General features: G+C 38.8%; 1 protein-coding gene across 4 annotated transcripts in view; it reads left to right on the forward strand.

Moving 5' to 3' along the window:
* Nucleotides 1-22,844, forward strand: part of mindy2 (MINDY lysine 48 deubiquitinase 2) — an 85,134-nt gene that overhangs the window by 32,841 nt on the left and 29,449 nt on the right. For 3 of the 4 annotated variants that reach the window (XM_073032926.1, XM_073032928.1, XM_073032925.1), the window contains exons 4-6: nucleotides 195-353; nucleotides 8,663-8,765; nucleotides 11,246-11,388. In XM_073032926.1, the coding sequence (XP_072889027.1) occupies nucleotides 195-353; nucleotides 8,663-8,765; nucleotides 11,246-11,388 (405 nt within the window). The remainder of the gene's footprint in view (nucleotides 1-194; nucleotides 354-8,662; nucleotides 8,766-11,245; nucleotides 11,389-22,844) is intronic. The other variant, XM_073032927.1, reaches the window with a different exon arrangement.

A 22,844-nucleotide genomic window follows, 5' to 3' on the forward strand; every position in this document is an offset into this window, starting at 1 on the left:
TTCTCCATTTCCCAGCCATTATTTATGGATGTTGGTTTAGAGTGGGTAAAGAGTGGGTAAAGCTTGGGTTATAGATCTTTGACACTTAAGTTCTTGTGATAAATGGTAATTTGGGCAATGTACTAATTTCAATATCTACATTGAAATTTTAACGGTTTTATAATGCTAATAATTCTATTATCTTTCTGAAACAGAATATGAGTGATGCAATGTGCATATTACACAAACTGCAGACGGGATTGGATGTAAATGTAAAGTTTACTGGTGTAAGAATATTTGAATATACACCCGAGTGCATTGTATTTGATCTCCTTGATATTGCACTGTACCATGGATGGCTGGTGGACCCTCAGGTGAGAATACTTTGAAGTATGCATAATCTGTAATGTTTCTTTAAATTCACTTCATGCATTGTTGTTCCAATGGATGTTTACCCATGACTTCTATTTCCTTTCACCTTTTGGATGGGCAATGTGAGAAGTCAAGTTAACCTCCAGCACACAGAAATAAGGCTAATATTGGCAAGTTAAATCCTGTTCTTCCTGCTTTCTGCATGGTTATCTGCAATCTAGCAGCTACCTTAACAGAGAAGCCGATGTCAGAAGCTTGATGAATTATACTCAGTGGCCTCTTTATTAGGTACAGCAGTGGTCTTATGCTACGGCAGCCCATTCACTTCAAGGTTCAGCATGTGCATTCAGGGATGCTGTTCTGCACACTGCTGTTGTAACTCAGGGTTGTTTGAGTTACTGTCACCTTCCTGTTAGCTTGAACCAGTCTCCTTTGACATCTCTCATTAACCCGGTGTTTTGCCCACAGAACAGCTGCTCACTGAATATTCTTTGTTTTTCACACCAACCTCTGTAAACTCTAGAGACTATTATGTGTGAAAATCCGAGATCAGCAGATTCTGAGATACTCAAACCTGACACCACCAGTCATTCCATGGTCAAAGACACTTGGATTACATTTCTGCACAAACTGATGTTTGATCTGAACAACAACTGAACCTCTGTTGCTGCCACATGATTGAAAGAACAGCTATTTGCATTAACGAGCTGATGTGCAGGTGTAAGTAATAAAGTGGCCACTGTTTGAACTGATGCAGATTCACTATAATTGTGAGGCAATTTTTGTTGTTGCTAACTTGTGTAATTGAAAGGCAATTTGCCTGTTCTTAAATTTACCTGTGCATGATACTACAATTGGTGGAGAGGCAGATGGTGTTGAGGAAGAAGGGAGGCTGCAGAAGGACTTAGATTAGGAAAATGGGCAAAGAGGTGGCTGATGGAAAATAGTGTTGAGAAGTGTATGGTCATGTACTTCTGTAGACAGAATAATAACATAGACTATCTTCTAAATGGGGAGAAAATTCAAAAATCCGAGGTGCAGGATTCCCTAAAAGTTAATTTGCGGTTTGAATCGGTGGTGAGGAAGGTGAATGCGTGTTGGTATTCATTTCAAATAGTCTGGGATGTAATGCTAAGGCTGTATAAGGAACTGGTGAGGCCTCACTTGAAGTATTGTGAACAGTTTTGGGCCCCTTACTTAAGAAAGGATGTGCTGACATTTGGAGAGGGTTTAAAGGAAGTGCAGGAGAATGATTTTGGAAATGAAAGAGTTATCCAAGACATCTTCAAGGATGGGTGTCTCAAAAAGGCAGCATCCATTATTAAGGACCCCGAGTACCCAAGGCATGCCTGTTTCTCACTGTTACCATCAGGTAGGAGATACAGAAGGCTGAAGGCACACATTCACCGATTCAGGAACAGCTTCTTCCCCTCTGTCATCCGACTCCTAAATGGGCAACGAACCCCTGAACACTACCTCACTCTTTAAATGTATATTATTTGTTTTTGCACGATTTTTAAACTATTCAATGTACCTATACAGTAATTGATTTATTTATTATTATTTTTTCTGTATTATGTATTTCATTGAACTGGTGCTGCTAAGTTAACAAATTTCATGACACTTGCCAGTGATAATAAATCTGATTCTGATTACAATTCTGATTCATATGAGTAGCGATTGAAGGCTCTGGGCCTATACTTGCTGGAATTTAGAAGAATTAGGGGATCTCATCAAAACCTGTCGAATGTTGAAAGGCCTAGATAGAGTGGATGTGGAGAGGATGTTTCCTTTGGTGGGGGTGTCTAGGACCAAAGGGCACAGCTTCAAAATAGCGGGACATCCATTTAGAACAACAATGAGGAGTCTGTGGAATTCATTGCCACAGGTGGTTGTGGAGGCCAGGTCACTGGGTGCATTTAAGGTGGAGGTTGATAGGTTCTTTATTAATTTAGGGTGTGAAGGCAGGAGAATGGGGTTGAGAGGGAAATGGATCAGTCATGTCGAAATGGTGGAGCAGATGCGATAAGCTGAATGGCCTAATTTGCTCCAATGTCATATCTTAATGAACATTCCTCTGGTTCTCAGGGTATAGGCTGCTGAAAATTTTACAATTGTTCAAGAACCTTTAGTTTTGACAAGTCTAGCACACCAAGAACTTTGGGATACTTCTTAGTTTCTTTGAGGAGCTGTAATCTCAATTTCAGATAAATTACCACTTGAAGAAATTTAAAAAAAACTTTGAGCAACACACACAAAATGCTGGAGGAACTCAGGAGGCCAGGCAACATCTATGGAAAAGAGTACATTTGACATTTCAGGCCAAGACCCTTCATCAGGATGGTCTTGGCCTGAAATATTAGCTGTACATTTTCCCAAAGGTGTTGTCTGGCCTGCTGAGTTCCTCCAGCATTTTGTGTGTGTTGCTTGGAATTCCAGTATATGCAGATTTTCTCTTGTTCATGAAGGAAATTTAAGACGTCACTGATATTTTGCTATATTAAATTTCTTGAGCAGTTCAGTTTGTGCAGTGGGGTGCTCTTTGAATGTTGTAATGGCTATTATTTGATTTTAATTTCAAATGCATTGCGCTCTGAAGCTAATAATTTAGATCATTAGAACTGCATTTGCTTATGCATGAATTACTCTTAATAATGGTGTCATTGCTGCTTCTGCAACAAATATTTGAAAATACAATTGTTAGTTATTATTTGCACCAAGGAAATATATTTTAAAAACAGTATTTCTTGTTGCTAATACTGATGAGAAGATGCTTGGGAGGCAGAAAAGTCTGAAAGTAAGTAGACCAAATGGACTACTTCCCAGGGCTCTGAAAGAGGTAGCCGAAGAGATTGTGGAAGCATTAGTAATCATCTTCCAAGAATCATCAGGTCCTGGAATGGTTCCAGAGGAGTAGAAAATTGAAAATGTCATTCCACGCTTTAAGAATGGAGTGAGGCAGAAGAAAGGAAACTATAGGCCAGTTAGCCTGACTTCAGTGGTTGGGAAGATGTTGGAATCTATTATTAAGGATGAGGTTTTGGGATATTTGGCGGCACATAGGTCGGCGTGGTTTTCTTAAATAGTACTTATGCCTGACAAATCTGCTAGAATTCTTTGAGGAAATAACAGGCAAGGTTGACAAAGGAGAGTCAGTGGATATTGTTTACTTGGATTTTCAGAAGGCATTTGACAAGTTGCCGTACATGAGGCTACTTAACAAGAGCCCATGGTATTACAGGAGAGATAGTAGCATGGATAGAAGAGCAGACTGGCAGGAGGCTAAGAGTGGGAATAAAGAGGACTTTTTCTAGTTGGTTGCTGGTGACCGGTGGTGTTCCGCAGGGCTCATTTTTGGCATTGGTTCTTTTCAAATTGTATGTCAGTGATTGGGATGATGGAATTGATATGGCTTTGTGTCCAGGTTTACAGATGATATGAAAATAGTTGGAGGGGCAGGTGGTGTTGAGGAAGCTGGGAGATTGCAGAAGTACTTGGATTATGAATGGATGAAGAAGTGGCAGATGGAATGTAGTGTAGGGAAGTATGTGGTCACACACTTTGGTAGAAGGAATAAAGGTGTAGACTATTTTCTAAATGAGGAGAACGTTGAAAAATCAGATGTCCAGAGGGACTTGAGTCTTCGTGCAGATTCTGTAAAGGTTAACTTGCAGTTTAAGTCGGTAGTAAGGAAGATAAATGCAATGTTAGCATTCATTTTGAGAGAACTAGAATATAAGAGCAAGGATGTAATGTGTCTTTGTAAGGCCGTGGTCAGACCACACTTGGAGTATTGTGGCCAGTTTTGGGTTCCTTATGTAACAAAAAGATGTACTGGCATTGGAAAAGGTCTACAGGATGTTCACAAGAATTATTCTGGGAATTAAAGGGTTAATGTATGAGGAGCATTTGATGGTTCTGAGTCTGTACTCACTGGAGTTTAGAAGGATGGGGGGGGAAAGAATCTCATTGAAACCTATTGAATTTTGAAATGTCTAGATAGAATGGATGTGGAGAGGGTGTGTTTCCTATAGTGGGTGAGTCGAGGACCAGAGGGCACAGTCTCAGAATAGAGGGATATCCATTTAGAATAGGGATGAGGAAGAATTTCTTTAGTCAGAAAGTAATGAATGTGGAATTTATTGCTGTGGAGGTATTTAGCTATATTTAAAGCAGAGTTTAATAGGTTTTTGATTAGCCTGGACACCAAAGGTTATTAGGAAAAGGCAGGAGAATGGGGTTGAGAGGGATAATAAATCAGCCATGATGGAATGACGGAGCAGACTCAATGGGCCAAATAGCCTAATTCTTCTCCCATCTCATGGTCAGAAATCTCCAGGGTATTACTGTTGGCACATCTCAGTAAGTGCAGAAACAGGATGTTGATGTTGACTGTGTGTTTTGAGAGCTGAGACAAAAAGGACGGCTTTAGAAATGGGGGAAGTAGAATCTACAAACCATGTGACAGTATCCTAACAGAACTGAGATCAATGTCCTTGAAGAAAGTTTTTAGTGCTTCTCTGAAGGATCAATAAGGATATTGGGAATTCGTAGTTTCAGAAGGAAAGAGACATACAAACCCCATTTCCAGAAAAGTTGGGATATTTTCCAAAATGCAATAAAAACGAAAATCTGTGATATGTTAATTCACATGAACCCTTATTTAACTGACAAAAGTACAAAGAAAAGATTTTCAATAGTTTTACTGACCAACTTAATTGTATTTTGTAAATGTACACAAATTTAGAATTTGATGGCTACAACACACTCAACAAAAGTTGGGACAGAGTTAAAATAAGATTGAAAAGTGCACAGAATATTCAGTTTGGAAGACTCCACATTAAGCAGGCTAATTGGTAGCAGGTGAGGTATCATGACTGGGTATAAAAGTAGCGTCCATCAAAGGCTCAGTCTTTGCAAGCAAGGATGGGTCGTGGCTCACCCCTTTGTGCCAAAATTCGTGAGAGAATTGTTTGTTAGTTCAAAAGGAACATTTCCCAACGCAAGATTGCAGAGAATTTAGGTCTTTCAACATTTACAGTACATAATATTGTGAAAAGATTCAGAGAATTCAGAGACATCTCAGTGTGTAAAGGGCAAGGTGGGAAACCACTGTTGAATACGCGTGATCTTCGAGCCCTCAGGCGGCACTGCCTAAGAAACCGTCATGCTACTGTGACAATTATAGCCACCTGTGCTTGGGAATACTTCAGAAAACCATTGTCACTTAACACAGTCTGTCGCTGCATCCAGAAATGCAACTTGAAACTGTATTATGCAAGGAGGACGCCATACGTCAACTCTATGCAGAAACACTGGCGAGTTCTCTGGGCCCGAACTCATCTCAGATGGACTGAAAGACTGTGGAACTGTGTGCTGAGGTCAGATGAGTCCACATTTCAGCTAGTTTTTGGAAAAAACGGGCATCGAGTTCTCCGTGCCAAAGATGAAAACGACCATCCTGATTGTTATCAGCGAAAGGTGCAAAAGCCAACATCTGTGATGGTATGGGGGTGCATCAGTGCCCACGGCATGGGTGAGTTGCATGTATGTGAAGGTACCATTGACTCTGGGGCGAATATTAGGATTTTAGAGAGACATACGTTGCTATCAAGGCGACGTCTTTTCCCGAGACGTCCATGCTTATTTCAGCAGGACAATGCCAGACCACATTCTACACGGGCTACAACAGTGTGGCTTTGTAGACAGAGTGCGTGTGCTTGACTGGCCTGCTGCCAGTCCAGACCTATCTACTATTGAAAATGTATGGCGCATCATGAAGAGGAGAATCAGACAACGGAGACCACGGACTGTTGAGCAGCTGAAGTCTTATATCAAGCAAGAATGGACAAAATTTCCAATTGCAAATCTACTACAATTAGTATCCTCAGTTCCAAAACGATTAAAAAGTGTTATTAAAGGGAAAGGTGATGTAACACAATGGTAAACATGCCTCTGTCCCAACTTTTGTTGAGTGTGTTGCAGCCATCAAATTCAAAATTTATGTATATTTACAAAATACAATTAAGTTGGTCAGTATAACTATTGAAAATGTTTTCTTTGTACTTTTTCAGTTAAATAAAGATTCACATGAATTAACACATCACAGATTTTTGTTTTTATTGCATTTTGGAAAATATCCCAACTTTTCTGGAAATGGGGTTTGTAGACGGAAGACAAATGATTAAAGCAAATCGTGCTGGTGGTAGGAGCAAAAGGTGGAAGAAAGTCATCAGGTAACTTTGGAGTGTTTTAAATTTTACTTCAATTTAACTCTTGTAGAAAATGATCCAAGGGCACAAATATGTGAATGAATGATAGTGTAGCTTTACTGAAACCTAGCTTAAAAAAGGGTCGAAATGGCAATTGAACATAATTGATTATTTGGTTCAGGAAGATGGTCACATTTCCTTCCTCTCTACCCACAAAAGCTACTTTCCATTCAAGCTAATGTACATATCTTACTTCTAACAAGAGTAAACACCTGAGAGTAAGGCCATGTAAGGGACAGTATTTTCAAAGAATCTTGGAATCCATTGTGCAGCTTTTTAAACAAACTCTGAAATTGTGGTTAGTGCTAGTGAAAGCTTTGCACAGGATAAACTGGTGCTGAGCCCCATCATTGTGTGGACTCCTTGGATTGGGAAGAAAGCAGGGTGAGAGTCAAGGCCTTGAGCAAGTCTTCAAGTACAGCCTATACAAAGCTTCTAGGTCAATAGGGTAAACTGGCTTGTGCTACTAGCAATCATTCTGTTTATCTTAGAGTCATAGAAAAGTACAGCACAGAGGCAGACTCTTTGGCCCATCTAGTCCATGCCAAAACCATTAAGACTGCCTACTCCCATTGACCTGCACCTGGACCATAGCCCTCCATACTCATACCATCTATATACCTACCCAAACTTAACTCAAACGTTCCCAGAACTGATGTCAGGCTCTCCGGCTTATAATTTCCTGGTTTATTTTTAGAGTCTTCATCCTCACCATGTAGCACTAGCAAACCTCCCTGCTAGGATATCTTGGCAATTCCCATTAATGTTCCCATGGCATATGTTGGAAGTACAGGAAAGAAATACTCCCATGATTTTTGTATCTCTTCCTAAAGTGGGATATGTCATAATATTTTTGGAAACCCTAGGTCAGGGAGACTTTGTGTTCCTGTCTATGGACACCTGAATGGAACTTGATGTTTAGACATATAGAATACAAGTCTGGGGAAGGTCATGCTAGGCAAAGTAGTAAATGCTATTGTGGACATAGCTCGGACACAGTTCTGGCACTTTGTTACAAAAACATTGTTCTCAACAGAGCTGGAACAAAGATGAGGAGGAATGTTTGGGCAGGTTTGAATTGTTTGCAACAGAGGACACTGAGGAGAGTTTAATCAAGGTGTACAAAATTGAGAGGCTAAGATGGGGAAAATGGGGAGGGCCTATTTTGTTAAAAGAGAAGACAATAGGTGGGTAATAAATGCTAATGTATTAAAAGAATAAAAACAGCAAATGCTGGAAGTATTCAGCTGGTCCAGACAACATCTGCAGGCAGAGAAATGGCTGATATTTCAGGTTGAAGGAGAGTAAAGAAGCTTGCTTAAGCTATTAGGAAGGTGGAGTAAAAGTGATGCCTAAGGTATGGTAAAGCTGCAGTGAGGTTTTCTGATCAATGAGTAAGTGAGCAGTTGAGGGTTGAGAATGTTGATAGAAATATGTAGATATTGTAAATAGCTGAGTGTGAAACCATGTCATGAGGGTCGGGTTGGGCGTGAACTCCACTGTCAGATTGGTGGGGGGTGGGGATGAAAAGTAAAGTGAGAAGGGGTAACAAATAAGCTGAGCCAATATCATTGATAGACAGCTGATGGAGACAGAGGGCTCAAATAATTTAAAGGTATAGAATTTGTTTTTGAATCCAGTGGGCTCCAGCGTGCTCAGACAGAAGATCAGATGGAGTTCCTCATGCATTATTTTAGTGCCACAGACTAATAAGTCACAGTGGAATAGCGAATTCAAGTGGAAGGCCTGATATATGCATTTGTTTCATAGAACTGGAACAATAAAAGGCCATTGAGTTCTTGTTTTTGCTCCTTACATCTTAGTGCATTCAGATATGTTTTCAGAGAACTTGACACAACAAGCATTGTCGTTGTGTGCACTGGTCTCTGTATTCTTCATGATTTCAGTTTTATGAAGCTTTAGACCCTTGGATTAATGCATGAGTGAAGTTCTAAATTTATGTAAAATGAGGATTATGTAGCCTAGTAGTCTGTTGCAAATCACAAATTTAACTTTCTGCTGACAATTCTGTTTTATAGAATGCTGATCTAGTGAAAGCAGTGGGAATGTGCAGTTATAACCAGCTGGTGGAGAAGATTATCTTCTGTAAACAGTCAGAGAACAGTGAACTAGTCAGTGAAGGTAAGGGAAAAGAAAGTCTGTTCAAAAATAGTACACACAAAGGAAGAAAACTGGAGTATTGTTGAGCACTTTCAAATGCAGTTTTGTGCGGGATTGATCTGAAGCAATGTAATAATTGATGTTTAGCAAAGTTGACTGAAAACAATTCAATGAAAAGTTATCCTAATTTGCAAGCCTGACAGTTACTAACCATACTGATGAAAGTTGACTTAGAGCAGCCGATTAATTCTGACTGCAGTGCAGATTGATGATGCATGTTTTCTTTCTTTTAAATCACTTCAATACTTTTTTACAAAATTTGATAGTGGAATGAACAGAAGGGACTTTGTTACAATGATCAACAAATAATTAAAAGTGTTTGATGCATCGATTTTGAATCACTTATCTTCTCAATGCTCTTAAGAGGAGAAGAATCGAACAGTAATCTTCTGTTAACCTATAAGTAAATCAGGCTCCATTGAGCCCTGTTAATCAATAAAACTAATTGTAGGCTAGATTTCATGATTTACCAGTGAGCTTCCTTTGCTCATTGGTGGCATGGCATTAACAGCACACTATATCTTACACTGAGCTTTCAGGTGCAACCTCCCTAAAGGTGGCAGGCCCCAGGCAAATGTGACTGCAGGGCACAGAGCATTTCTGACCAATTGGCTTGGCCTACTCCAAATATCATTGTGTTTTTATAAGACTTCTTGCTGGACATCTGTACTTAATGCTGTCTTGGATAAGTAATCAAAGACCCTTCCCACCTTGGACATTCTCTCTTCTCCCTTTCCCATCGGGCAGAATATACAAAAGCCTGAGAGCATGTACCACCAAGCTTCAAGAACAGCTTCTACCACTAGTTTTAGAGTAACTCCCTAGATGGACTCAATACCTCACAATCTACCTCATTATGACCTTGCATCTTACTGCCTGCCTTTACTGCACTTAATCTGTAACACTTTATTCTGCACTCTGTTACTGTTTTCTCTTGTACTGCTTCAGTGAAATGATCTTTATGAATCACTGTAGTTTGGGTCATGCAACAATTATAAACTAGTTAACCAGTTTAGGAGCTGGAGGAGAATGCTCAAGATCCTGAAGCAGTGATGGCTTGGATAGGGATGGAGTGGGAATGTGGCTGGTAATGCAGCTGGGTGTTTGGGGTTGCTCAGTTTTGAGCAGCTAGGAGCACTGGGGAAGGAGTTAAGGACAGGAGGACTGGGGAAAGCTATGGGGAGGCCATTGCCAAGAAGCTATGGGGCATGACAAATGCAGTGGTTGGGGATGTGGAGGTAGTGCTGGAAGGCTGAAAAATGGGGAACGACAGTGGTTTGCTTGCTTCGCTGGAAGCTGGCTTTAAAATTTGCAAGACAACAATTGCCTCCTGTCATGTAGGAGACCAGATGCACTGATTGATTCATATTGGTGCTGCCTGGATTGCTTATAGCAGGAGAGTGTGGAGACCTGAATGTAATTGTGCCTGATGAGTTGGGAGATCATCAGGCAGCCCTTCATAAAGGACAGCCTTTTTGCAATTAGAGCCTAGATAAAGGCACAAATATTAGTTAAAAGTTGGTTTCATTTCACAGAAATGGACTCTACTTTTAATATTGGGATTTCATTTTTGGCATAAAATTCTGAAACCAAGCTGTTGGTTTTAAAAAGTTCACTTTTTCAGTTATTAGTTTGGCATTGCTGACAGGTGGACCTTGATGTTCATCAGTGATTTCCGATGAGTTTTTGATGTCATTTAGGGGTGAAGAATTGCTGAATTTAGCTGCTTTCTTTCTGGAATAGCAAAAGTAGCAATGAGTAGTTTCAAGCACTGTATTTTAGTAGTTTACATTTTTCTTCTCGTTCTGGGTTATCTGTGAATTTAGTGAGATGGTACAGAGAGTACTGCCAGCCTCCTGAGTTCTGTCAGACCTCAGCAGAGCTGCTGGATCCCTGAAGCAAGGGTCTGGTGAGTTGGGAGACCAGCAGATGGTTGTATTTGTCTTTTTATTCTTGTTACGAATACATGATATTGTGAATTAAAGTTATGTCTTCATCACCCAAGGACATTTCACGTATATTTTTTAAAAATGGAATTTGAGTTCTGATTGTGCTTTGTAACAATGTTTCTAGAAGGCATGATCTAAAATAATTATTGTTACACTTATTTGACGCCTAAAGCCATTAACTAATTTATTGTCAATGAAATCTATGTTTAACCGATTATTGGTACTGCAAATGAAAATGTTCGTTTTTCAATATGATAATTCATGAAGCCTACATTTGAAGCTTGATACAAATCTTGGGAATTTTATTTTTGTCAAGTGTAAGTTAGTTTTTGATGTAAAAATTTAGATCATTACCTCAAAAAGAAATGAGCAAAGACCATTTGTTATTCCCAGTGGTTGAATTTAAAGTTGTAAATGTGTCTAATGAGTTTTCAATATGTCTAGTATTTGAATTGAGCTGGAATAATCTGAGTAACTTCCTTGTTTCTTTAGGTTATGTTGCAGAACAGTTTTTGAACAACTCGGCAACTCAGTTGACATACCATGGGTTATGTGAACTGATTTCTACTGTTGAAGAAGGAGAATTGTGTGTATTCTTCAGAAATAACCATTTTAGCACTATGACAAAATACAAGGTATTTCATGTTTTAAAATATTTATGCTGTGTATTCTAAATGTTGTCTTTTGGCAGAGGTAAAATAAGAGTTTACCAAATACAATAACTAACACGAGTGAATGAAGGGGGAATGGAGGTATATAGATTGCGTCTGGGCAGACAGAATTAGTTTTCATTGGCATCATGGTCAGCACATACACTGGCCAAAGAGCCTGGTCTTGTGCTGCTCTGTGTTCGGTTGATCTATGTTGCAGAAAATATTTCTTGAAAGCCAGTGAATTGGCATTATATTTTCTTAGGTCAACTTGCGAATTTACCCAGAAATCAAGTTATACCTGAGTGGACTTAAGAATTGAATCAGAAATTCCTGAATGCAGCCCTATTCTAAATCAAGATTAATTTTAATGTTTATCATTGTTAATGATGGAAAATGAATTTATATCTAATATGTATCCAAAGGTATTTATGGGTGCATCAGACACTCCATTGTGCCCACATGATGGTTTTCTACATCAGTATATCGAAGAGCCAGCTGGTGAAAAGGCTATTCTCATCTTTTTATGTGATGAAAATTAATTGATAATTGTAATGGGGTCATAAGAGTGGACGTGATATGATAGAATTCTGCACTGTTTAAAAGTAATCCAAAATTAGTGGCTTAAATCAAAATATTTAACTATGAAGGCATGAGAGGAGAATTGGCTGTGGTTGATGGGGGAAAATGCACTCAGTGGTCACTGTTCTAGGTACACCTACTTGGTAATGTAAATTTTGAATCGGCCAATCGTGGAGCAATTCTGCATAAAAGCAGGCAGACATAGTCAAGAGGTTCATTTGTTCAGACCAAATATCAGAAAGGGGAAGAAATGTGAACTAAGTGGTTTTGACCATAGAATGATTGTTGGTGCCAGACAGGGTGGTTTGAGTATTTTGGAATCTGCTGATTTCTTGGGATTTTCACGCACAACAGTCTTTAGAGTTTACAGAGGATGGTGCAAAAAAAAACCCAAAAAGCATCCAGTGAACGGCAGTTCTGTGGGTGAAAATGCCTTGAAAGAGGTCAGAGGACAACAGCCTGCCTGGTTTGAGCTGACATGAAGGCAATAGTAGCTCAAAAAACCATGTGTTTCAATAGTGGTGTGCAGAAGAGCATCTCTGAATGCACAGCATGTCAAAACTTGAAGTGGTTGGGCTACAGCAGCAGAAAATCACACATGTACACTTAGTGGCCACATTAAGTGACCACATTTATTAGCTACATAAGGAATTTAATAAAGTGCCACTGAGTATATATGGAGAAATTGAGTGGTGGATGGGCAGTGACTTGCATTTGAGGAAATTATGCATATGCAGAAGAAAAATACATCATTTTACATGCTTATTTTAAAACAGAAGTCCAGCAGGAAAAGTGGTCCATCTACGTTTGACAGGAGAAATTTAAAGATGGTACTAAACCCACTAAATAGGCTTAAGGTGCGAAAAATATGAGCATAGGCAACATTGGCAAAGGAAGACTGAGAAATTGATATATGAAGTCAAGTTAGAATATGAAAGTAACTCAGCAAGAAACAAAAAATGTGTGCTGATTATGTAAAATGGAAGAGACTAGTGAAGTTAAATGTGAATCTTAGATAACAAAGATGGGAGAATTTATAATGGGGAATGATGAAAATGTTTTCACAGAGGAAGTGTCAGAACAAAGTGGAATGGGAATGTGGATCTGAAGGAAATGAGTCGTAGTTACTCTGCACAGAAGCAGGCCATGTAAACCATGGTAAACCATGTCAATGCTGACCACCTAGCACCTATCTGTATTAATCCTTTTAACCAGCATTTGCTCTGTAGCATTTTATATATTGGAAATTCAAGTGCTGGTCTACTTCCCTGTAAATGTTGAGAGTAACTGCTTCCACCACCACTTGGGTCATGTACCAGAATCCATCTACTCCTGAGTGGAAAAGGTCTTTCATTAATCCATTCCCCTTAAACATCTTGCCCTCTTACCTTAAATTTATGCCTTCTAATTTCATCTTTTTCTTCTATGGAGAAAAGTTTCCTATTATCTACCTTTTCTGTGTCCTTGGCCTACTCTTCTCCAAGGAAAACAATCCCTCTCATTGAATGCTTAAGCGGTCTCAAGGGACAAAGGGACAGCTTATTCCTGCTTCTGTGTGTAAGAACCATTCATGAATTAGCAGATGACAAAACCTAGAAATGTGGGAAGTAGTGAAGAGGATTGAAATTGGTTTCAAGAGCATATAAAGACAGAATGGGCAAGTGTAAGATATTAACTTCCAAAACTCTGAGTCTGTAATTGACCTCATGCACTGGAGGGTGAGAAATGTGGCCTTTCAGTTTCAAGAAGAAGAATTTAAGATAAAATAACTACCAAGTTAAAATAAAAAGATGTTGGAAACTCTCAGGACTTTGGGCTGCATTTGAAAAGAAAAACAGTTGCTGTTCAAATTAAAGACTGTCAGAATTTGGGAAAATGAAAAATTAAGTTGGGTTTAAGTTGCAGAGAGGGTGGGGTAGGGATGGATTGAAAAAAGGGGAGATTTTGAAGTTAGCGTTGTTGCAGTGATATGTTGGTGATCAAGCCATCTGATAGATTAATGAAGGAAATAAGATAGGAAAAGAATTAGAAGAAGGAAATTAGAGAACAAAACAAAAACCATCTACAAACAAGACAAGATCTGCAGATGCTGGAAATCCAGGCAACACACACAAGATGCTAGAGGAGCTCAGCAGGCCAGACAACATCTATGGAAAAGAATACAGTTGTTGTTTCAGGACTGGAGAAAAAAAGATGAGTCAGAGTTAGAAGGTGGAGGAGGGGAGGGGTGATAGGTGAAACCAGGAAGGGGGAGAGGGGTGAAGTAAAGAGCAGGGAAGTTGATTGGTGACAGAGGTACAAGGCTGGAGAAAGGGAGAGGACAGAAGGCCACGGAAGAAAGAAACGGGGAAGAGGCAATGAGGGAGGCGATGGGCAGGTCAGGAGATAAGGTGAGAGAGGGAGAAGGGGTCATTATTGGACAAATGGGACACTTCTGAGAGTTATCAAGAGTTCAGGACCAATGTATTCTGATAATGGTGAAAGATGAGAGTGGCAAGAATAAGGAACTCTGAACGATATAAGTTATTGAAGGTTTAATCAGGTTAAAAAGCATATGATGCGTGTAGGCAACTACAATCAACAAGTCCCTTGAGGAATGTTGGATTGCAGGAGAATACAGGAGAAAGAAATTAGGATGTTAATGCAATATCCTTGGCATGTATGCTTGAGTTAATATTTTCGGAGCAGGAAAGAATGAGTTCTCTTCTGGACTAATGATGTAGTATATGTAGAAAGCCCAAGAATGTAGGGTGAAATTCTAAATGAAAACTTTCCATCTGAATTCACCAAGAAGAGGGACATGGAGGATAGTACATTTAAGGAGGTATGTGATTTGTTGATATTCTGAAGAATGTCTACATTCAGAAGGTAAAGTGTGATGATTTGGAATACATAAGGGTGGGCAAATCGATAGGGCGGGTTAAGATGTATCCCATAATGCTCTGGGAAGCAAGATTGCGAGGTCTCTAGACAGAGAACTTTTCCGGAGGACAACTAATGTTGTTCCTTTATACAAGGCGAACAGTGATAATCACAGATCATTGAGCCATGTATCAGTGCGAGGGAAATTACAGGAGAAAATTCTAAGGGGCAGGATATATGTACATTTGGAAAGGCAAGGACTAATTAGGGATAGTCACGGAAGGGAAAAGGCATATTGGTCTTTAGGGTCACATGAAAGGGATCATCTAAAGAAGTTGAGGAAATGGTACAGATGGAATTGATGTTTGGGCATAGGCTTGATGGGCTAAATAGCCTTCTGTGTTTTAATTAATATAAAAACTGTTGCATTGATTTCTCTGACATCTGATAATTTCTTCCTTCTCATGTCTTTTGGAGCAGTTACACATTCTAGTGATTTTAGAAGATAATTATCAATATATCCATGATTTCTGCAGTCACCTCTTCTGGAAGCTTGCAATGCAAACTATCAAAGCCAGCAAACATGTCTTTTAGACCCCAATTTCTCCGTGACTTCAATCACCTGAAAGTAATAATTTTAATCAAGTCTCTTGATTTCCCCATTATTTTGTGTAGTTAGAATTCTCCAGGGAAGAAAATGTAAAATATTTGTTCAGAATCTCCTTACTTTCCCTCAGTAAATTTTCACCCTTGTGAAAAGTGATTCACATCTTTTATATTTTTGTATAAATATAGAAGCTCTTACAATCTTGTGCTGTAATTTCCTAATCTTACCACCTTGTTCTTTAGCAATTTTTTGGTCCCTAGTTGCTTGTTCTGAGAATGACATTTCCTCAGGGTTGTAAAATTGCCAATGTTTTAAGCCTCTAATGCTGTTTTAAAACTTCTTGATTAGCATGGATGGATTATTTTCCCTGAAGATTTATTTTTCAGTGAAAAATGTGAACAGAGAAAATAATCCACCTACACCCTTAGGTTGTTTATTTGCTGGGAAACCTTTCAATCTAATTTCCCTTGTACTTATTTAAAAGGTTTGATTTAAATTCGGAATTCTATTTGCAACTCGAGCAAATTGACCTTTTTTCTGAGGAAAATCATCACCATAAGATTATGAACTAACCCTTTCCCTGCAATTTAAAATTCTGATTATATGGAAATCTTAATGTTGTAGTATCTGGCTCCTTGGGTACTTATTTCCTACACTCCTTTTCAACTCAACATTCTGTGGGTAGAGAAGCAGAGCTAATGCTTGAAATCATTGGTGGATGGCACAGCGGCTTCAGTAGTACAACTGTCTTGCACCGTCAGAAATCCATGATTGATCCTGACTGTTGCTGCTGTCCGATTGGAGTTTCCACATTATCCCCATAACTGTGCGGGTTTCTCTGGTGTTCTTGTTTCCTCTTATATCCCAGAGATGTGCTGTTTGGTTGGATACTATTGGTTGCCTATTGGGTAGATAGTTGTAAGGAGAATAGCGGCGGAGGTGATGGTTGAGAGAAATTAGGTTACAGGGAAATGGTGAAATGGATTACTAAAAGCCAACGTAGACTATTGGGCTGACTGGCCAGCTTTTCTGTTGTAAGAAATTGTAGAAAATTAAGTCGATGACTCTCAATATAAACAAAGGAGAAAAGAGCTTAAATCAGGAGGAGATATAAGGGGCCTTGAAATGTCCTTGGTGACTAGGATTAAGGAACATCACAAGGGATTTTATATATGCATACAAAGAAGTTGGTAGCTAGGGAAAGAAACTTGAGGACAAATGAGCAATTTATGCCTGGAGTCAGAGGAAGTACTGAAGGTGAGGTACTACATAAGTACTTTGCATTGGTGTTCACCAAGTCAAAAGACCTGGAGGATGGTGAGATCAGGAAAGGGCATATTGAAGGAGAGAGTGTTGGATCTCTTGAAGAAGATTAAAATTAATGTAGATAAGATGATGGAATTTCCCCCATGTAATTGAGGTTGGCAAGAGAAGGAGATTGCTGGAGCGTTGATGGAGATTTCTGTATCTGAGGTCCCAGAGGAGAATAGCAAAATGTTGTTCCTTTTCTTTAGATGACAACAAGGATAATTTAACAAATTGCAATGCCGTATGGAAATTGTTGCAGAAGATTTTTAGGGATAGAGTTTACTCATTTAGGAAAGTATTGGCCCTTTGGGGCTGGTCAACATGGCTTTGTGCAGGAGAAGTCCTGTCATTCAAACTTGACTGAGTTTTTTTGAGAAGGTAATGAAAATGTTTGAAATTTAGTGTTATTTTCCAATCAGTTCTGGCCAAGTCCTCTCATACTCCTGGAATTTCCTTTACTCCACTGCAATACTGATACACCTGACTTTAGCTTCTCAAGTTTCAGGGTGAATTTGATCATATTGTGATCCCTTTTCCCCTAAGAGTTCTTTTACCTTAAGCTCTCTAATCAAGTCTGGTTCATTGCACAGCACCAAATCCAGAATAGCTGATCCTCGAGTGGGCTCAACCACAAACTGCTCTAAAAAGCCATCTCCTAGGCCTTCTTGAAATTTCCCCCTCCTGTAATCCAGCACCAACCTGATTTTCCCAATCTACCTACTATTGAAGTTCCTTATGACTATTGTAAGATTGCCCTTTTGGCATTCATTTTCTATCTCCTATTGTAATTTGTAGACCACATCTTACTGCTGTTTGGCGGCCTGTATATCACTTCCATCAGGGTCTTTTTACCCTTGCAGTTTCTTAGCTCTACCCACAATGATTTAACGCTTTCCGATCCTGTGTCACTTCTTTCTAAGATTTGATTTAATTTTTTTTTACCAACAGAGCAATCCCTCTGCCTACCTGCCTATCTTTTCAATACAATGTGTATCCTTAACTGTTAAAGTCTCAAAGTTGGACAAATTTAGATTGTTTCCTTTCTGGATGGAGGAGGAACCTGATGGAAATTTATAAAATTAAGATAAGGTTGATTGTTGAATATCAAACTCGAGAGAGCATAGCTTTAAGGTCAGAGGGAGAAAGCTTAAGCAGAGTGGGGGTGTCTGGAATGTACTGCCAGGAGAGGTAGTAGAAGCAGACATGACAGCAACATTTAGATAAGTACATGAATAGAAAGGGAATGGAGATATATAAACCATGTGAGCAGATGGGATTAATTTAGTTTGGCATCGTGGTCAGCACAGATATTGTGGGCTGAAGAACAGTACAGGAACAAGTTTCGTAGAGAATACAGTCCAATCTCTTTGTGGATTACATGTTGTCCAAATCTTCCTTTGACTACTTTTGCCAGTTTTGATTTTTTTTTAGTGTATATGTAGACTAAAGCCTTGCCCCATTTTTATTTTATTGCTGCTTGATTTGTACTCTTGATTAATAATCTTTCCAACTGTAATGACATTGTTTGGGACCCTATCTCCTAATCATACTTATCTCCTGTTCTCCTGTTCACTCAAGCCAAGATTATTTAAATGGTCATAATGTTAATAAGTTCGCCTCAACTAATACTTCCTTCTTGGATGTGCTTTCCAACTGTCAAGCACCTGGTAATATTTCATTGTGTTCATTAGTCACCATGAAAGTGCACTTCAAACTGCCATTAGGTTGAAGCTATTCATCTTTATTCTTGTGATTAGTTTGTCTAACTGTTACCAATCGTCAGTGTTTTCAGATGCAAGCAAAATTGGAAACTGGAGATATTGGCCACCGATATATATCATTCTCCACCAATATATTAATTTGTGAACCATCCTCTACCCCAAGCACACCCTCACTCTTCTGTCAGCACACAGATAACACACTAAGAAATCTAACATTCGAATCACAAGTCTAACCATATATTTAACTAAATATTGAGATCAGTTTTTTTGTTAAAAAACTTCATTGCTTGAAAATGTTCTGTTTTGTCTTCTGGGTAGCACTCTCAGTCAACCAAGTGTATAATCAAGTAGTCTGTGTAGTTTAGCATTAAGGGCATATTAAGGAAAGTATCTGTGATCTGGCATTAAATTATAGAATCTTCTGCCTGCCTAGGTCGATGTAAAAGATCTGGTGATATTTTAAAGATCAGGGAGCCTTCATTGTGGTATTACTATGTTTGTCCCAAAATTAATCACCATAAACCGATGTTCTGGATGTTTATTGTTTCTGTTAAATATTGGACTGCATTTTATTTTAGAACTAACCAATTGGTTGTAAACTAAGTCCTGCTCACCTGGTCCTTTCGCTCTTTTAGTATTATAAGAGTCATGGATTTCCGTGAGTTCGATTTGCGAGTGTATTGTGTATTTCCATTGTGTATTTTCTGATCAAATTTTACAAGTTACTATACCGGTGTTTTGCAAAGAGACATTTTAAACAATCCCCTTTGCGTAGAGTGATAAATTTATATAACCTAGAAGATCTTTTATGGTTTATTAGGTCTGTGCTTGAGCAGTTCAAATATAACTAATGAAAATCCAAAATAAAATGACAGGCACTGGAAATCGCAAGTTTGGAAAATGTTGGTAAAATTCAACAGGTCAGGCACTAACTATGGGAGGAGAAACAGTTAATGTTTAAGTTTTGGGACTCTTCATCAGAACTCACTGTCCGAACTGATGGGTCCCAGACCAAAACTGTTAATTATTTTTCTTCCTACAGACGCTGCCTGATCTGTTGAGTTCAACTTGTCTTCCTTTCCCCCGTTTTTCTAAAGCTTTATCTTCAATTTTTTTTTTTTATCAACTCTTCACTTCAACATTTAGTGGCCTGTCTCAGCAACTCCAAATGACAAGTAAGAATCTAACAACACAACACCTGCATTAAATAAAGTTCTCCTTGATCCTTTTATTTTCCTTGTCATTTGAAATTGCTGTCACACTTGCAGTGATTCCCAGCAAATCGGCTTTCCCACATTATTCAATAACTTGAGGTAATCATTAAACTTTTTTAGTCCCATCTGTTGCAAAGAGAATAGTTCAAATGTCATGGAATATTCCTTGTAGTACAGCAGGTTTGTTAGCATCCATAGAAAGACATAGCTTAAGCTTTAGACAGCATGCTTCAGAGCTGAAAGTTGAAGTATTTAAATGGAAATAATACAATGTGCACAAGGTTGGTGCAATTTAGTTGGCTCTTCAAGAAGTTTAAAGCAATTATGCAGTTTCTAGTGTTACGTACCCCGTAACTGGGTCACTTACCAGCAAAGATAGAGAGGTCCGTTGAAGTCTGATGGTACTATTTTTAACAGTATTTATTGATAGAAATACACAAAAATAATATCAATGCAAACACACAGATGATATACGTCGTCAATACTAAATCTAAAAGCGCGGGTATAATAATAATCAATAAGAAATAGCTCTATCGTTGTCTAGGGGATAATGTATTGTCCGATGGAAATATAAAAGTCACTTTAGTTCAGTCAAGCTGTAGGCTGCAGCCTTTGGTTGGAGAGAAAGAAGGGTTAAAACTTGCCCATTCCTTTTATGATGACAATCCTTCGAGAGTCGTTGGGAGTTGATTTCCCCGTTGTTAGCTAAAAACCGTTCTTCCGTGGTAAAGGCCACCGATCTATTACGGGATCGCTGGCGTTTCTTCTGGTGCGTCTGAGGGGCTGTTCCCCCAGACCCTCTTTTTATCCTGACTCACAGGGTCGCAGATGTCGATCAGGTTGGGATGATGCAATCCCTCCACCAACCTCCCCCACGGTTCATTGCCTGGGGGGTGGGGGGGGGCTTCGATGCATCTTGCAGGATGCAATACACAAATCCGTCTCCAAGAGACAATAGCCGGTATCAATGGATCCGCCTTTCGGAGGCCAGGACACATTCCAACCCTTTTGTGGATTCTGCATGTCTTTCTCTCATTTCCTGTGTCCCCTGAACTGACTTAATAGTGATCTTGCGATTCTCACAAAGGAGGGGGCTACCCCGCACCCTTCGGCCCCGCAGAGCTGTGGCACATTCGTAACACTAGATCTTTAAAATGACTCTGGATTATATTATTTTTATAATATAATTTCTTTGTATTATGAAGGTGCCACGGTAGCATAGTGGTTAATGTGACACTATTACAGCTCAGAGTGTTGGAGTTCGGAGTTCAGTCCTGGTGCCATCTTTAAGGAGTTTGTACATTCTCCCCATGGTCACATCAGTTTTCGCTGGGTGCTCCAGTTCCTCTCTCTCTTCCACCCCCCCCACCCCTGTAGGTTAATGGGGTCGGTATAAAGTGTCCTGTGATTAGGTTAGTGTGGGTTACTAGGTGGCACAGCTCATTGGGCTGGAGGGGCCTGTTACGCACTGTATCTCTATATTAAAATAACATTTTCTGAATTTTGATAAATTATTATTTTGGTGTATTTTCAGAATGAGGACAATATCCAAAATAATAATTTATTTTTCTCATTGCATTTAGTAACTAACCCCCTCTGCCAAGCTGATTTTAAATCACTTAAGTACAATTAAGTTTAGTTCTGTGTTTAAGTGAACTGGGATTGCCAGAAAAGACACACATAAATTAAAACCATGTCTCCACAATTCCATCAGTTCTGAAATTCTTAAAAAATCTGTTAGCTATTGTTGTTATGGAACAGTTCATGTCAGACCATTAAGGATTTTTAAAAAAAATGCATAATTGTACCACGCATGTTGCACTCACCTAGCACACAAGTGTAATAGAACTTTTTGGTCTCTGTGAAATGGTGACCCTGCTTTGTCAATCTGAATACAATGAGCATCTCCTTGTTTTGAATTTTTTAATCAGTTGGTATTTTGCCAATCTGATCAGTGAAATAACATTCCTCCTGTGGATTAAAATGCTGTTGTTTATTTTGAATAGAAGTCTGGCAGACTGCACCATATGGCAATATAATCTGGGGCAGGCCATAAAAACAGATCTCGAGAAGGATATTGATGTTTTCTACTTTTTGTGCTCAAGTGTCGACTTCTGGTGATTGCTATTATCTTTTTATAGGTAGTGCCTGTTTATTTTCTGTTCTGCGTATAACCACTGAGCCAAGATAAGAGTAATACATTACACTTATCCTTCACTTGCCTGTACATTAAAGACTTGGGATGTTCTTATCTGCTTCGGTGAACAGAAGTTTCTCATTAATGATGAAAATTCCAGGAAGCAGATGTTTTATTAGTGAATGTTTTGGAAGCCAAGGTTTGACCCATGTTGATGACTTTTGTCAGTTGAGTGAATACATGTTAAAAGTTGAAAATTTTAACTTTCAAATTTTATGAAATGCTATCCATTTCAGAGTTTAGTGCATGAAATAGTTACTTAATCTGAGAGACTTTTGCATAGTTCTATTACTCTTAATGATTCCAGATTCTTTTCAAAATTTATAAAGGTTTATACAAGCTTTTAAAATTGAAATAGGTATGAGTTTTACTTTCAGTTTTTTTTTGCCTGTTTGGCTTTCCAAATTCTGTAATTTGGGAAACTATTATAAGATTACTAGTATATACAGAAACTAGCCAGAAGCATGTTTCACGTCAACTACTACAAGAAGCTTCCATGATCTCAAGATTCAGCAATGTGTTAATAAATATTGATATTTTAATGAAATGCAATTACTGTTGCATGTTGCTGAATTTCCTAACATTTTGGGAAATTACAAGTTAAGTCCTTCCCCTAACCCATACGATCACAATGTGTTGTTCAAATTGCTGATAGAATATTACTCCAAATATTGCAGTAAGTTCACGTACAGATGGCATGAAAAGGTACTAGTTTATTTGCTATCAACATTAGATGCTTGGTTTGTTTACATTTAAATTGCAGGATGGATCTTGCAGACTTGTGATCAGTGTACTGAAGTCAGCAGTTTAAATGTAGAGGTTAAACTTTGAAATGACCAGCTAGTTAAAATCAGTTGGATCCACACCTTTATTTGCAAATTTGAAAGTAATGTTCACTTAAGATGCTGAATTTCACACGTTGACACATATTTGCTCATGTGAACTAATGC

Source organism: Hemitrygon akajei, chromosome 30 (genome assembly GCF_048418815.1).
Source record: "Hemitrygon akajei chromosome 30, sHemAka1.3, whole genome shotgun sequence".
In the NCBI taxonomy this organism is placed as follows: domain Eukaryota; kingdom Metazoa; phylum Chordata; class Chondrichthyes; order Myliobatiformes; family Dasyatidae; genus Hemitrygon; species Hemitrygon akajei.